The sequence below is a fragment of the Rousettus aegyptiacus genome, unplaced genomic scaffold, assembly GCF_014176215.1.
Source record: "Rousettus aegyptiacus isolate mRouAeg1 unplaced genomic scaffold, mRouAeg1.p scaffold_m13_p_17, whole genome shotgun sequence".
NCBI classification, from domain to species: Eukaryota; Metazoa; Chordata; class Mammalia; order Chiroptera; family Pteropodidae; genus Rousettus; species Rousettus aegyptiacus.
Window position 1 is genome coordinate 28,728,111 of NW_023416292.1, and position 14,196 is coordinate 28,742,306.

Genomic DNA, 14,196 nt, shown 5'->3' on the forward strand with positions numbered 1-14,196 from the left:
TGGGGGGCGGGGAGGCGGCAGGGGCGCCCGGGCGCGGGCCTCCGGGGCGCCTGCGCACCTGCTGCCGAAGCTGGCTCTTGCTCTCGGGGAGCTCGGGGAGCTCGTACACGCGCCCCGTGTCCTGCTGTCGCTCGGCTGCATTCTGGCTGCTGAGAGTCTCTGCGTCAGCCCTGAAACCACAGAGCGTCGGGTGAGTCAGCGAGTGGACCCGTCCAGGTCGTTTCACTAAGTCAGAGCCACGCCGCTAACGAGGAAAACGGAGCCTCTTTCCCTCGGCAAGTCTTTGTGCACCGCTCTTTCCAGCGGGCTCTGGTGATCTTTTAAGAACTCTCATTTTTTTTGCTGCTTGTCCATCAGAATTTACTCGACTCCCTAGAGGCTTCGTTACCCCCGTAGCTTCAAGAGGAGCATCTTTTCATTTGGCAGGCGGGTCGTCCGCAAACGGTCCAAACTCAGCACCCGTGTGCCCTGTCATCTGTCCCCGGACTCTCCCACTCAGACTGTCCTCCCAGAGTGCTTTGCGAGTTCCCTGCCTGTCTTGCTATTTGAATCCAGAGCATTCCTTCCACTTAGGTTGCTGGGGCAGAATATCCATTTGGACAGCCACAGAAATGCTGTCCTCCTTTACAGCCAGTAACCCACAGACCTAATCTGGGGGACCCGCCCAGAGTCCAAGCCAGCTTTCCCATGCAGAAAGCAGACATTTAATCTATGGAAGCTCAGGGTTCTGGCCCAGCTTGGCTTCTCTGATGCCCTTAGAAATGAATGTCCAGGCGCTAGAGGGTAAGGTGTCACCAGCCTATTTTTAGCTGACGACAGCTGCCCTTGGATGGCTGAGGATTAGGAATTCGGGGGCAGCATCAGGTGCTGAATGGTCTTAATTCCGGTTTAGTTTTATTCCTGCTTCAGGCCCTTTGTTGAGAAGCACGGCCCATCTTCTTGTTGTCAGGGCAGAGAACAATATTGAACCTTCACAGGCTCATGATAAATCAGAGCGGCTCTATCCAAGCCCAGTGGTACTTTGATATTTGGCCCAGAAGGTTGTATCCATGGAGACCAAATGGAGCTTCCCTTGCTTAATAGTGGACACTACTCAGTACCATCCCACAAGCTATATTTATCTTGACCACCTGTGTCATTATACAGCCTTTTGGGGGTAGAAGGGTCTTGGTTATGCAAGGGAGACAAGTCAAGAGAATAACCCAAGACCCCTAAATATGCAGACCTCGGGGATCATCGACTTTTACTCTGAGTTCATATTCCTTGATAAGCACAATAGACAAAAGCTAACTATGACATCCTGAATATGGAAGGTATAGATTTTCTGAGTAACTCGGTTAGCCAGGAATTCCTGATTTAATAGGCTACAGCTGTTAGAAAGTCAGAAGAGCCTTGAACTTGATGCCAGAAGATGTGGGCTCTGCCACTCATTTTAGAAGATTTTAACACTCTGTACCTTAGCTTGCTCATTTCTAAAAATAAAATTATGCCACCTAATTAAAAGCTGAAGTGACAAATATTTTTAAAGCACTACTCAAATCTCAAAATATTCTATTGTAATTATGTTTCCTCAAAATCTATCAGCTCACTTAATGCCTTAGTAAGTGTTTAATAACACCAGCATATTGTGTATAATTGAGTCTGGTTTTGAGTATTCTCACCTAGCTGGACTGTTATCCTAAATATCAAGTAATACTATACTTACTGGATTTCACTAACCAGTGTTACCATAATAAAAATAAAAAAATAAAAATAAACAAAAAAGTACTCTGTTTAAAAAGCAGATACTACACAGATTGTCTGCAAAGTACGTACAAATAAAAATTATATCTATGAAAAAAAAAGAAATACTATACTGATAGAAAGTTTGCCAGATCAGATTGAATGCATATTGATCCCAAGATATGTGAAAATTATTTTAATAACAACTTTGATAATACTTGTCATTTAAAATGAATTTTTTCATTTATAAAAATGATAAATTATAAAAGTAACCATATTTTAATAATACAAACATTTGTAAAGAAAAAAGCCAAGTCTTCTCTCCATCACAAACTCTAATCTCACTCTGATATAAGTTAAAGAGTGTGGTATGTAACCCTCCAGTTTTTTTCTATGCAGAATCAAGCAAACACATGTTAACACACAGAGACAGGACTGTTTGTCTTTACCCAAAGGGGCTGATACTATAAACATCACTTAGCACTTTTCCCCTTTACTTAGTCCATCAGCGACTTCCCACCACAATAATAATATAGAGCTAACTCTTTCTTTTTAATGACTGCATAATATTCCACAGTAGGGTCATATCAAAATGCCCTCGACCATTGACCTATTGAAGAATAGTGATTCTAGCGTTTTACCATTACAAATAATGATGCAGTAATCATCCTTATGCATTTACCCTCTCATATTTGTGTTTTATTTGTGAGAAATAGATGCTTTCTAGGGATTATTTAATCAAAGGAAATGTCTTTTTTTAAAACTTTGATAGGTAGTGGCACAAATCACACTCTCACCAGTAGTGTATGAGAGCGCCCATTTCCCCCAACTCTGTGCCAGCCCTGGATGTTATCAGTGGATTATTAAACGTGAGGTTTATAATCTTAGGTCTGGCAAATTTACCAATCTATGGCAAGGCCTGCCAGACTAGTAACAGAGGGCCTAAGGGAAAGAGAGCACATTAGTTCAGTCCTTGAATTAGACGCAACATCCAAAAGCCAGAGTAAAGAGTAAAGACTGTGGGTCCGAATCTACTGCTCTCAGATTAGTGCTCCAGACTATGGAAGGAACCGGAACTCAACTCACGCAGTCTACGACTCACCCGGTTTTATCCAGACACTGTTTCTTGTCCTGGAGTTCTCGCTTCAGGCTCTCTACTTCAACCTTCAGCTCAATGTTCTGAAAAGCACAGGAATTGGTCATCACTCACTGCCACATCCTGGAACGAAGTTCCCACTTGAGTCCTGCCTTGGTCCACAGGTTGTCATCTCGCCTCAGCCCACTTCACGGCCCTTGACTTAAATGTGGGTTTGGATGGATCAGTAATGCGGTCAAGGAGGAACGAACCGTATGGCTTCAGGATTTCCCCAGAGCTCCTTACCCACCCTGCTAACCTGATCATCACTGCCCTGGGTGATGGACGCTGCCCAAGCCCGGCCACTCACTAAAGCATTGGAGGACAGAACACGTATTAGACTAATTCTTAGTAATATAGGTCCTAACTAATGTAGACCTATACTGAGGTTACTGAGGTGAATCGGTGACAAGTCAGATCTGACAAACAGAAAAAAAGGAAATAAAAACATCCCAAGCGAAGCAAAGTATGAACAAAGACGTGGGGAGATGTTAGACATGAAGTGTCCGGTGCAGGGTAAGCGGCCTGAGAAATCAGAACAGAGGAGAGTTTACACGAGTTTGTTAAAGTCACGCTGAGAAGACTGAGTAGTAATCGGTGGAGGACAAGAACCACCAGGAGGCTGTAGGCAAAATATTGCCACGATCAGATCTGTGTTGAGGAAGGAATTTACGGCAGATGTGAAGATGATGGATAAGTCAGCAGGCAGAGGAGGGATGGGGATTGTCTGAGGCCAAAGAGGTAGAGAGAGAAAGACCCGAAAGACCTTTCAGAAGCAGAATCCATAGGGCTTGATGATTTGCGAGAGATCGAGAGTAGCCCAGACAGAGCAGCAAAGCTGATACTGAGATCTGCAGCATGTGGGTGGCGATGCGTAGTGTTACCTGAACCAGGGAACAGAGAAGGAAGGGCGGAGTTGCGGGGGAACCTTCGGAGGAGCCTACACATGTCTTAGTTCCCAGATCAACCTTATTTGGGCTTAGAGCTGAGTGCACAGAGATGCGTTAGTTCCTTCTCGGATGAAACCCATAGCAGAGCATTAAACAGGGAGAATTTTATTAATACTACGACATGGGCTTCATCGTGTAGTGTGGTTGCTTTCCTGCTTAATGAAGGTAATAATGTCCACCCCACAGGGGACCTTAAATGAGATAACATACACAACGCACCTAGAAAACCTGGAATACTGCCTGGTGCGCAGCTGCTCAACGCCCTTCCTCCCCTCCCCCTTCACTCCGGGGCTAAACAGAGCCAGTCAGAGACCCCGAGCCCACCCGGAAAAATATTAAAATCTAAAGGGAAGAAAAATGGAGGATGTAATTCACGTCAGCTCTACCTGTTCTAAATCCTAGCTAAGAAAATGAAGCAAATACTTGAATTAATTTGGCGAAAGAGTCACAGATTTGAAGACCTTAGCATCTCTCTGTTCCAGGTCCCTCATTTTAAAGATAAGGAAGTTGAAACCCAGTGGGTTCCTCTGGGATAAAAGCAATAACCGCATCCAGGCTTCCACGCCAGTGTTTCAGCCGTAGCCCAGCTCAGGAAATATTGCCGATTTTTGCCTGATTTAGTAGAATGTGGTAATTATAGAATTAGGAAAGGAGTTCCATGAAGTGTACTCTTGAAAGACTACGTGGTGGCAGTGAGTAGAGCAGTCAGGAGGGGCACAGGCCCTAAAGGTGAAAAGAGGGTGTGGCAAGTCACCTGCCCTCTCCAGAAGCCTCAACCTCCTCACCTGTCAAGGAGGGATCCTAATGGGACCTATCTTACAAGGCTGCTAAGGAGACGAAATGAAATAACGCACCAGAGCACAGTGCTCAGTGACCGCGTGCAGCGGCACGTAGGGGAGGAACTCGGCTAGTAAGATAGAAATTGCTATACAATCCGAAGGCACAAGTGTCATGCAGTAGCACACTGATTTCATGCACGAATACGTGATAGAGCAAAGCTCTGGAATAATTTTTAAAATTTCAGCCATTGACTGATGCGTGGATAAACCAAATGTGGTATATCCATAGAGTGGAATGTTGTTTGGCCCTTGAAAGAAATGACACATGGCTACGACATGGGTGAACCCTGAAAACGCTATGCTACGTAGCAGAAGTCAGTCACAAAAAACTGCAGTGTATGATTCCATTTATATGAAATGTCCAGCATAGGTAAATCCGCAGAGAAATAGACTGGAGGTTGACTAAGGGCTGGAGAGGGATAGGGGTTTGGAGAGTGATCGTTAACAAGCTGGGTTTCGTCTGGAGTGATGAAAATGTTCTAGAATTGACTGTGATGACATTTGCACGACTCTGTGAATGTACTAAAGAACGCTGACATGTACGTTGAATTGTATACTTCCACCGGGCGAGTTGTAATGGTGTGTAAACCTTATCTCGGTTGTTATCAAAATGCTTCCAAAAGCCTTAGGAAGTTATAATAGTTAAAATTAAATGATAACTCCAACAGAGATTAGCGCCGGATATTCCACAACCTTTTTCTGACTCAGCCCCTTCTCTCTAGACCCCCGTGGTACCCACCCTGTTAGATGCTCCTTCCTTCTCCCTGGGATCAGAGTACATAGTCTCACACCTGGGCTCCCCAACTTCAGTCTCTCCCGCATTTAGCTCCGATGAGTTCACTCCCTTGAATCAAGAAAGCTTTTCGTGGCTTTTAACTGCACGGCAATTACATTTTACACAAGTGAGCCTGATACTAGAGTCTATTCAAAATTCAACCTCGACCCGCCTGTCCGGCTCTGTCTCCCATCACATTCCACCGGCCTAAATGGATCCCCCGCACCGTCCTGTGCTTTCTCAGCCCCACGTCCCTGTTCTCCCTCGTCGTTAAACGCCACGTCCCTACGGAGCCTTATTTTATCTCCCCCGTGAAGACTCATTTCTCGTGCCTGTGGTTTGTCATAATATCATTCCTCCTGTACTGCCACGCTGACACACCATAAAGCACACTATATTTTGCGCATGTCTTCCTTACCCGTTAAAGGTACGGACTCCCTAAGGGCAGAGAAAACCGGGGCACCAGTCGGCGCTCCGGTCCTTAGCTTTTGCCTTTCACTGCTGGGATGCTGTTAATGGGTTTCTGGATGGGCAGGACCAGAAGGGCGAAAACGCCTCTCTGCCACTTACTGGGTGACTGTTTTTGTGTTAGCTACTAAACCTCTTAGAACTTAATTTCGTCGTCTATAAAATGGGGTTTGAAAAATTACCTTGAGGGATGTAGGGAGGGATAAACGAAGTAGCCTATGTAAAGAACCCAGCTCAGTGCCTGAGTCAAGTAATTAGCAGTGACTAACCTGAGGCCCTCACAGTGCTTTGCGCCTGTATGGAGTAAACACGCAGAATGAGAAAACCAATCGACAAACAGGAACCGAGGGACAACAGGCAGAAATGGAAAGACAATTTGTTTACTGAGTGAATAAAATGGGGATAGGATAATTCTGTGTGCTCATGCAAAAAAACAAAAACAAAAACAAAAACAAAAACTTTATACCTGAAGCCTTTAAAAGACTTTCTCTGCTTTAAACTGAGAATATTCTCTGGAGATATAGTATTAACCCAATGAGATAAAAGGTTGCTAAACCCAGGCATAAAAAGGAGAAAGAATCGCCCGAGGCAACTCTGAGTCACAAGCAGAATTTTGAATACAGCCTGGGATTCCAGCCTCCTCTTTTACCTCTCATCCTCCCCCCAAAAAGGGCTGAAAACACTCTACCCCTGTGCCTACGCCGAGACTCAGACACTAGTGAAGATCTCCAGACCTTAAAATGGACTTTTAGAGGGAAAACTGAGCATGGACCAAGTATCCGATGGCATTAAAGCATTATTTTTAAGCTTCTTGGGTACAATAATAGTATGCGGTTATGTTTAAAAACAAAGCCCTTTATCTGTTAGGGGAACCTTTTGATGTCTTTCTAGATACAGTTCTATGGTGTGGGGGGTGGGGTCAGAGACAGCAGAATGTGGGTAATTATGGAAATTGGGTGATGGGTGCATGTGTCCCCAGCACATGGGACAGGTACATGGGAGGTACTAGTCTCTTTATCTCCTTGTTTATTTGAAAATTTTAATAACGAAAAGTTAAAAGGGACGTTTTCATCACGAGAAGGCAAGTGTCCACATACATTTTTAAATTTTTTCGTTCGCACTTCTGGAGTTATCTAAAGTAAGGTCATAGGTGACAAGAACATTCGGCTCCTGACAGCACGTTTTCAGCCACCAGACTCACATGAAACGGCAGTGCCGAGTCCACTTCCCAGTAGTGAGGGAAGAAAGAAAATAAGCCTGCCCCACTAAGCACCTCTTGAATTTGTGGGGGGCGGGCGGGGGACCTCAGGTGGCACCTGAGTCTGCGTCACAGGGAGAAGGAAGAGATGCAGAAATAACTTACAGACGAGACGCTGTGAGGGAGGAATCCGCACTTTCCTTAACCGCGCAGACTGAACTTACGCGAGCACCGTTCTCTCACGCATCCCTCATCATCGTCTGTCTCTTCAACTCTCACTCACCTCATCTCCCTCCGCCTCCCTCTCTCCCTCCCACCTTACACGACTCCAGCTGCATGCACCCTGCTGGTCCAAGAGGCCCCCAGCGACATCCGTCATTAACCGGCAGCATTCTAACCAGAGTTCCGAGTGATGGCGGTCTGCGGCAAGAGAGTCGCCATGCCTCCTCCCGCCTTTGCTGGCACCGCCCTCCTCTCCCGTCAACCAAGAGCTTCTACCGATTGAGAAATCGATCGGATGAGTGCCTCTGGGGCCACCATGGCTTTGCCTGAGCTGCTCTCGGCCTGTGACGCCTTTTTTCCTCTTTCTTAGCTGTTCTTCACTATGGTTCTGCTCGGACATCCCCTCCCCCAGTTAGCTTTCCCAATTCCTTTCTCTTCACTCCTGTTGCTCTTTGTTTATAACTAGGATGACTATAATTTGACATCCATTCTGGGACTCTAACATAATGAGAGTGGAAAGAGCCCTAACATGATTATGTCAGGACGACAGGCAAAACTTGGGACTGTCCTGAGCAAACCAGGGTTCATGGTCATCGATCCTATCTTTGGTACAGCACTGACCTCACTCCGCCTCAATTAGTTATTTAATGTCTGGCTTCCTCTCTAGGTTTTATTGTCTAGAAAAGTACTTTGCCCTTAGCAGCTCTCAGTGTATATTCATGGAATAAATACTCTATCGACAGTCTTGAATTGCTAACTTACCTTTTTTAATGTGAAAACATTTATTTTTCTAGACTATTACAAAGAAATATGATTTATTTTCTTTTTCAAAATTTTTGAAAGCTAACTTACATTTTTGTTTTGGTATTTAACGTCACATTCCTGTGTGTGTTTATTTCGACTAATTTTCAAGTATCTTGAGGGCAAGGAATATGTCTTGATATTTTATATCCCTCATAGTTTGCTGCTGGGATAAGAGCAGGCAGAAGGAAGGAAAGAAGGAAGGAAGGAAGGAAGGAAGGAAGGAAGGAAGGAAAGAAGGAAGGAAGGAAAAACTCCACAGCATAGCAGCACACATTCATTGACAAAACTAGAAAGTAGAGTATGTGTTGGAGGTTACAGACTGCCAAAACCAAAGCGTTTTTCTTGGCCTTAGTCCTCGACCTCAAGGAGCTCTCAGTGCAATAAGAGGTGGATTAAGATCAGCGAAGGAAGGAAACGGGCATCGTACCTTCTAAGAGAGCAGGAAACAAGCCAGAGAGGGACAGATCCTTCATAAAAGGGTCTTTATTTGGGATAAAAATAAATATGGCCAAATCTCACTCTAAATCAATTCTATAAACGAAAGGAATTCAAAAAGAAATAGTTTAGCAGAAGGAAGAGTCTCAAACACTTGCACTCAGACCCTCGTATAATTCTTGATTATTCTTCACCCAAAGTGAAAGTAACTCTTAGCTGTTGGTTTGCTTTTCCAGTCTTTTCTTTTTAGAGTCATATCCCAACTAGGAAAAGTGTAGTTCATAAATATGTTTTGTATGTAGAGTGAATTTCTTTTCTAGGCTTCTCCGATTCTGCTGGGGCAAAGCCATAGCTCTTTAAAACAGGGTAAAGTACTGAGTATTTTCATAGGGGGTTCTCTCTGTCCTGAGGGACAAGGGACAGGGACTGGTCCCTGCACAATCCCTAGAAACACACTTTAGTACCTCCCAAGGGAGTTCTTTTGTATATAAAGTTTCTTTCCATTTACCCAGTTTTAAAGCAAAAGTAGAACCTAGTGTTGTCTAAATATTTGGTTCTGTCATTAACTAACTGTGTGACCTCAGACTAGAGACCCCCAAGCTTTCTGTCTTTACACAGTCATTTAAAATGAATCAGAGGCTCTCCCTCTTGCCTGTGAGAATTATAACACCACCCTCAAGGCTCATCTTCTAGGTTGATGCGAGATGCCTAGCAGAAGGTGTTCAAATGCAAACGTTAAGTCCTGTTGCAGAGAAAACCAGAGGCTCAAAATGGTGTCCCTTGTGCTAAAGCCCATGACACCAAACCTAGATTTCATACCTGACCTAATTGCTATTTCGGTGTCTCCCCGAAATGTACACTTAATCAACCAGTCTGGAATTTTCTGGCCAGCACTGATGAAGTCATCTGTCACATGGGCCCTTCTCCATCCCCCATAGAAAGAAGAGGCCATCTGCGCGATAGCAACCTTTGCCTTTCCTTCCCTAGGAAAGGTGTCAGTGGTCTAAAAATAATCCTTCTCTTTTGTTACCGACTCCCTCTCCCCACCCTTCTTCTTATAAAAACCTTCACCTAGGAGCATCCAAGCATCGGATGCTCAGTGAGACGCTGTCGGATCATCAATCATTTAATAAAGCCGATTAGCTCTTCAAACTGACTCAGCTGAATTTTGTTTTCTAACAGTCCCTAGACCCCAGGATGGAGGAAAGACTTTATCTGGAAGTGCGATTTCTGCCTTCCTACGGATTCCGCATTAACCGTCTTCTACGAGGGGCAGGTAAGCCCCAAATCAGACACTTAGGGTGCCCCATCATGTGACGAGCATCCTTCACTGCCAAGGAGAAGACAGCAGGGCGGTGTCCACAGCCTCCGTAACCAGAAGACTCTACGAGGCCGGGCACTTTCCTGCCAGAGCCTGCTTTAGTGTCCAGTCCCCCAAAGAGATGGAAAAAACCAAGTGGAAAAGTTTCAGTTTGTACAACACGAAATACAAGGAGCCACATCCAAATGGCAAAACTCCTGTGGTCAGGTCACTCCTCCAAGTCCAACCCACAACAGTCCTTAGTCGGGGCCTGAAAACAGCACCATTTTCTTCCCAGACTGGTTCGCCCTGAGTAGACAAACACAGACGGCCACGTCTGAGCAAGTGCTGAGGCTGCGGATGAGTTCTGAGGAGGTCGGGTGTTTGCACAACACAGCCAGGGTGTGTGTGTGTGTGTGTCAGAGAGAGAGAGAGAGAGAGAGACAGACAGAGAGACAGAGAGAGAAAGAGACAGAGAAAGAGAGAGAACTAGCTCATTGGGTAGAGGACAGGGTAACTGACTTGTGAGATGGTAACATTTATTTATTCACTTCTTTTTTCATCAAATATTTACCAGGTGCCTACTCTGGATGTGCCGGTTACAGCTAATAGATGCTAGAAAGAGTTGGCAGCCATAATCACAGTCATCGGGGAATTTACAGCCTCTGGGGGCAAGTAAATAGATGGTCCGAGCAGAGCGCGATAAACAGGGGCTGAGGGATATAAGTCTGAAGCTGTGGCACCGCCAGGGGAAAATGAAGAGCCTGGTGCTAGGGGCAGCGGTACGATGCAAGGCAGAGTGTGGACTTTAGACCCAAACCGGCCCGAGTTCAAATATTAGCTCGTTCACATTTCATTAGGTTGAATCATGGGAAAGTGCAGGCACGCCACCATTTTCGACAGCTTCACAGAGTTCGATGTGGTTCGTCTTCTGTGTTATGGAGGCAAATTCCTAACCTAAGTTCTAGTTCCTTCAACTGCTCATAATCACCTCTCAGGGATATATTGAACATTTAAATGAGAAGAGGTAAAGAAAATATCTGACATATAGTAGGTGGTCAATAAACATTGGTTTCCCCAGAGGCCAGGTAAGATGCATGAGCCGTACGAAGGAGAGAGAGCTGTTTCTGGTCAACACCGAGCTGAGAAACCCAAGAAAAGACAGAGTGAAATGAGGCGCCTTTGGACTTTGATGGTGGGCGGCCGTGCATGTGGCAGGACAGGAGGTCTGGGGGACGCTCTGTACCTATGGCTCGATTTTGCCGTGAGCCTAAAACTACTCTAAAAAATAAAGTCTATTAAAAATATGGAGGGGGAAATGCGGTGTTTGGGGCTCATTTAATTTAGACTCTGAGCTCAGAGATCCCCACACCCACACCGCCTCGGTTCTCACGTGGCTCTCTGACTTTGACTGTTCTCGGTGCGTCCGGAGCTATGCCTTCCCTAGGGTCTGCTGAAGTCCTGGTGGAGTCCCAGAGGGCTCTGTTGATCCGGCCCACGTGAGCTGGCAGGGGCGATGCCGTCCACATAAATACCGATGACCTCAGCGCGCCTCTCCCAGTCCCCAGGACATTCCTCTGCAGGACGGGTCCCTCACTGGGCTGGAGCCTCTGGGTCCACAAATAGGTCTGGCTGGGCTTAATTTAGCCTTTTCTCTGCCTGAAATGTTCTCCCAGTTATCGGTTTGGCTAACGTTTTCATTGCCTTCATGGCATGACTTAAAAATCATTTTCTATGGCATAGCCACTTTGGAAACCAGTTTGGCACTATCCTATAAGTTGAAATACATGCTTATTATATGACCTAACAATTCCACTATGGGGTATTTACCCAAGAGAAGTAAAACAAAGACCTAATCATATTCATAGCAGTTTTATTCATAATAGCCAATCACTGAACACAACTCATGTATATTCATCAACAGGTGACTGAACAAACAAATTGCACTATATTTATATAACAGAATACTATTCAGCAATAAAAAGGAATGGACTACTGACGCAAACCTTATAGATGAACCTCAAATCATTATGCTAAGTGAAAGAAGCCAGACACCAGAATCTACACTGTTTGCATCCATTTACATGAGAGTCTAACCTGGGCTCCAGACGGAAGGCAGAAAGATAGTTTTCTGAAGCCATAAGCGTGAGGGGATGCCCCTGGGTCACATGGCAACTTTTCTGGGTGATGGATATGTTTCACATCTCCATCGGGTTCGAATTCACCAAACTGTATTCTTAATCTTAAGCTGATTTAAACAGAAAGATGAAAAGAAAAACAGAAATGAGAAAGGAAGTGGCAAGGCAAACAACCAAGTGCAAAGGGTGAGTCAGGGGCTCGGCATGGAGCCCCCCGGTCTGGGATGCTTCAGGGCCGGACACGCCGTGAAGGTCTAACACCTGGGAACAAGTCTTCCTCCATCGTTCACGCTCACGTTTACTTACCTCCCTTTCCATCCCACCTCTGCTAAAAAAGAAAGAAAGAAAGAAAGAAAGAAAGAAAGAAAGAAAGAAAGAAAGAAAGAAAGAAAGAAAGAAAGAAAGAAAGAAAGAAAGAAAGAAAGAGGGAGAATTGTGCGTGGCAGACAGACTCTGCCCGGCTCCCCGTGACCCCCACCTCCCCGTGTTCAGGCTTTTTTTCGTTGGTATATATTCCAGCCATATCCGATAGCATCTGGAACATGCCAGGTGCTCAAAAAATATTTCCGAATGAATGAGGCCTAATGCATGTGTTTAAACTAGGATCAAACTATTCTTCTTCTCAGCAGAGACAAGACATAGCAAATGATTATCTGACACATACTGAGACTTCGAGCACCTAAAATTGACTCTTAGGTCACCCCGGAGTTTGCTCTCCTTCAAATTAAGAATCTCAGCTCCATTGCCCTTTTCTCAGAAGCCTCATTTTCTAATTTTTGTTTTGTTTTCGATATTTTCCAATTTCCTCTGTATTTCTGGAGTTCTACACCAGACTCAGCACGAGTCTGACAGGATGGCGCCCCGGCGGTAAGGACGGCTCGGTTTCTACTCCACGTGGCACTCTGTACCAGCTTCACAAGTAAAAATGAGGTCGACGCCACCTTTTAGGGCCAACGCAGCAGTGAGGCCACGCCGCCTCTTCCTGCCACAGTCTCCGTGAAAGCTGCTATGAACATAGATACCTACCGGTTTTACCAGAGTTCTCTCTTTTCTCTTTAGTCAGAACTTAATACCATGCAGAGTTAGTCACTTTAAAAAACACTTCATTTGCATTTGAAAGAGGGACTCACTTCCAATTCTAAAGAATGTGGGCCAAGGCCTTGCTTATTAACTGAAGAATCAGGCCACGTAGCTGCTGTGATACCTGGTACACTTCCTGGGGCTGTGAGCGGCAAATCTGGCCCCAAGATAAACGGGGACAAGACACCAACTTCACAGGACCACCGTGTGGTCGAGTTAAACGTGCATGAAACGCGAAGCCTTTGGCATTTATTTCCCACGTGCGCGTGTGAGCCTGGGGACAGGAGAGAGGACATGGGACGAAGGACAGAAAGAGCCTAAGAGTGGGGGGAGTACTGAGCCCCGAAGGTAGGAGAGAGACCTGGGCGTGAAACTTCGGGAGAGGACAGCCTAGAAAGGACAGAGTCCGCAGCGGCGTTGCTCCCACCCGCTCATGGTCCTCCATCTTACACCAAGACCCCGAGGCACCAGGGACGCAGCCTGACACCCCCCTAACACTGCGAAGAAGCAGGAGAAACGGGAGAGGAAGGAGAGGAAAGAGGAGTCGGGAAGCCAGCAGTCGAGGGCCAAATTGTTAGGGAGCTCGTCAGACATGAGCGGCAGGGGAACAAAGGAATAGGGGCCCAGCCCAGAGACCCCTCCCCCAAAGAACACCCCAATGGTAGTAGAATTCTGGGTAGGCACATGCGCACTAGGCAGAGTGATACAGCAGCTAGGTGTCAATCAAAATGAGCTCACTCGCCCATCAGTAGGAACGTCTCTGGAAGCACCCATCGCGGCCCAAATGTAAGGCAGACATTCCCCGTTCTGGGTCCTTTTGTGTTGGTTATTGTGGTGGTGGTCGTTACAGGGCTGTGACAGCTCTCCTCGCTAACACCACGTGCCTCCTTGGGAGGTGCTTCGTCTTTCTAAAATATACTACATCTCACCGACCTGTGATTCTTCACTGTGTGAATAAGGAAGAACCGAGGGAAAATGCTAACGACACTTCCGAGCCATCATCCCCAGCCCCTGCCGTCTGGGTAACACCAAAGTTCAAATCAGCCCGACGGTAACAGAATGAGGGGAGAGAAAGGCTGAAGTGGCGGGCGGTCCAGTTCTGACTGACACCACCGCCCTCGGCCTGTGGC

The 14,196-nt window shown here is 45.9% G+C and overlaps 1 protein-coding gene across 7 annotated transcripts in view; it reads right to left on the reverse strand.

Moving 5' to 3' along the window:
* The window catches only part of PDE4DIPP2 (myomegalin), a 152,098-nt gene that overhangs the window by 83,300 nt on the left and 54,602 nt on the right, over positions 1-14,196 (reverse strand). For all 7 annotated transcript variants that reach the window (XM_036234995.1, XM_036234996.1, XM_036234992.1 and 4 more), the window contains 2 exons: positions 2,825-2,901; positions 59-170 (listed from right to left, as the gene is read on the reverse strand). In XM_036234995.1, the coding sequence (XP_036090888.1) occupies positions 59-170; positions 2,825-2,901 (189 nt within the window). The remainder of the gene's footprint in view (positions 1-58; positions 171-2,824; positions 2,902-14,196) is intronic.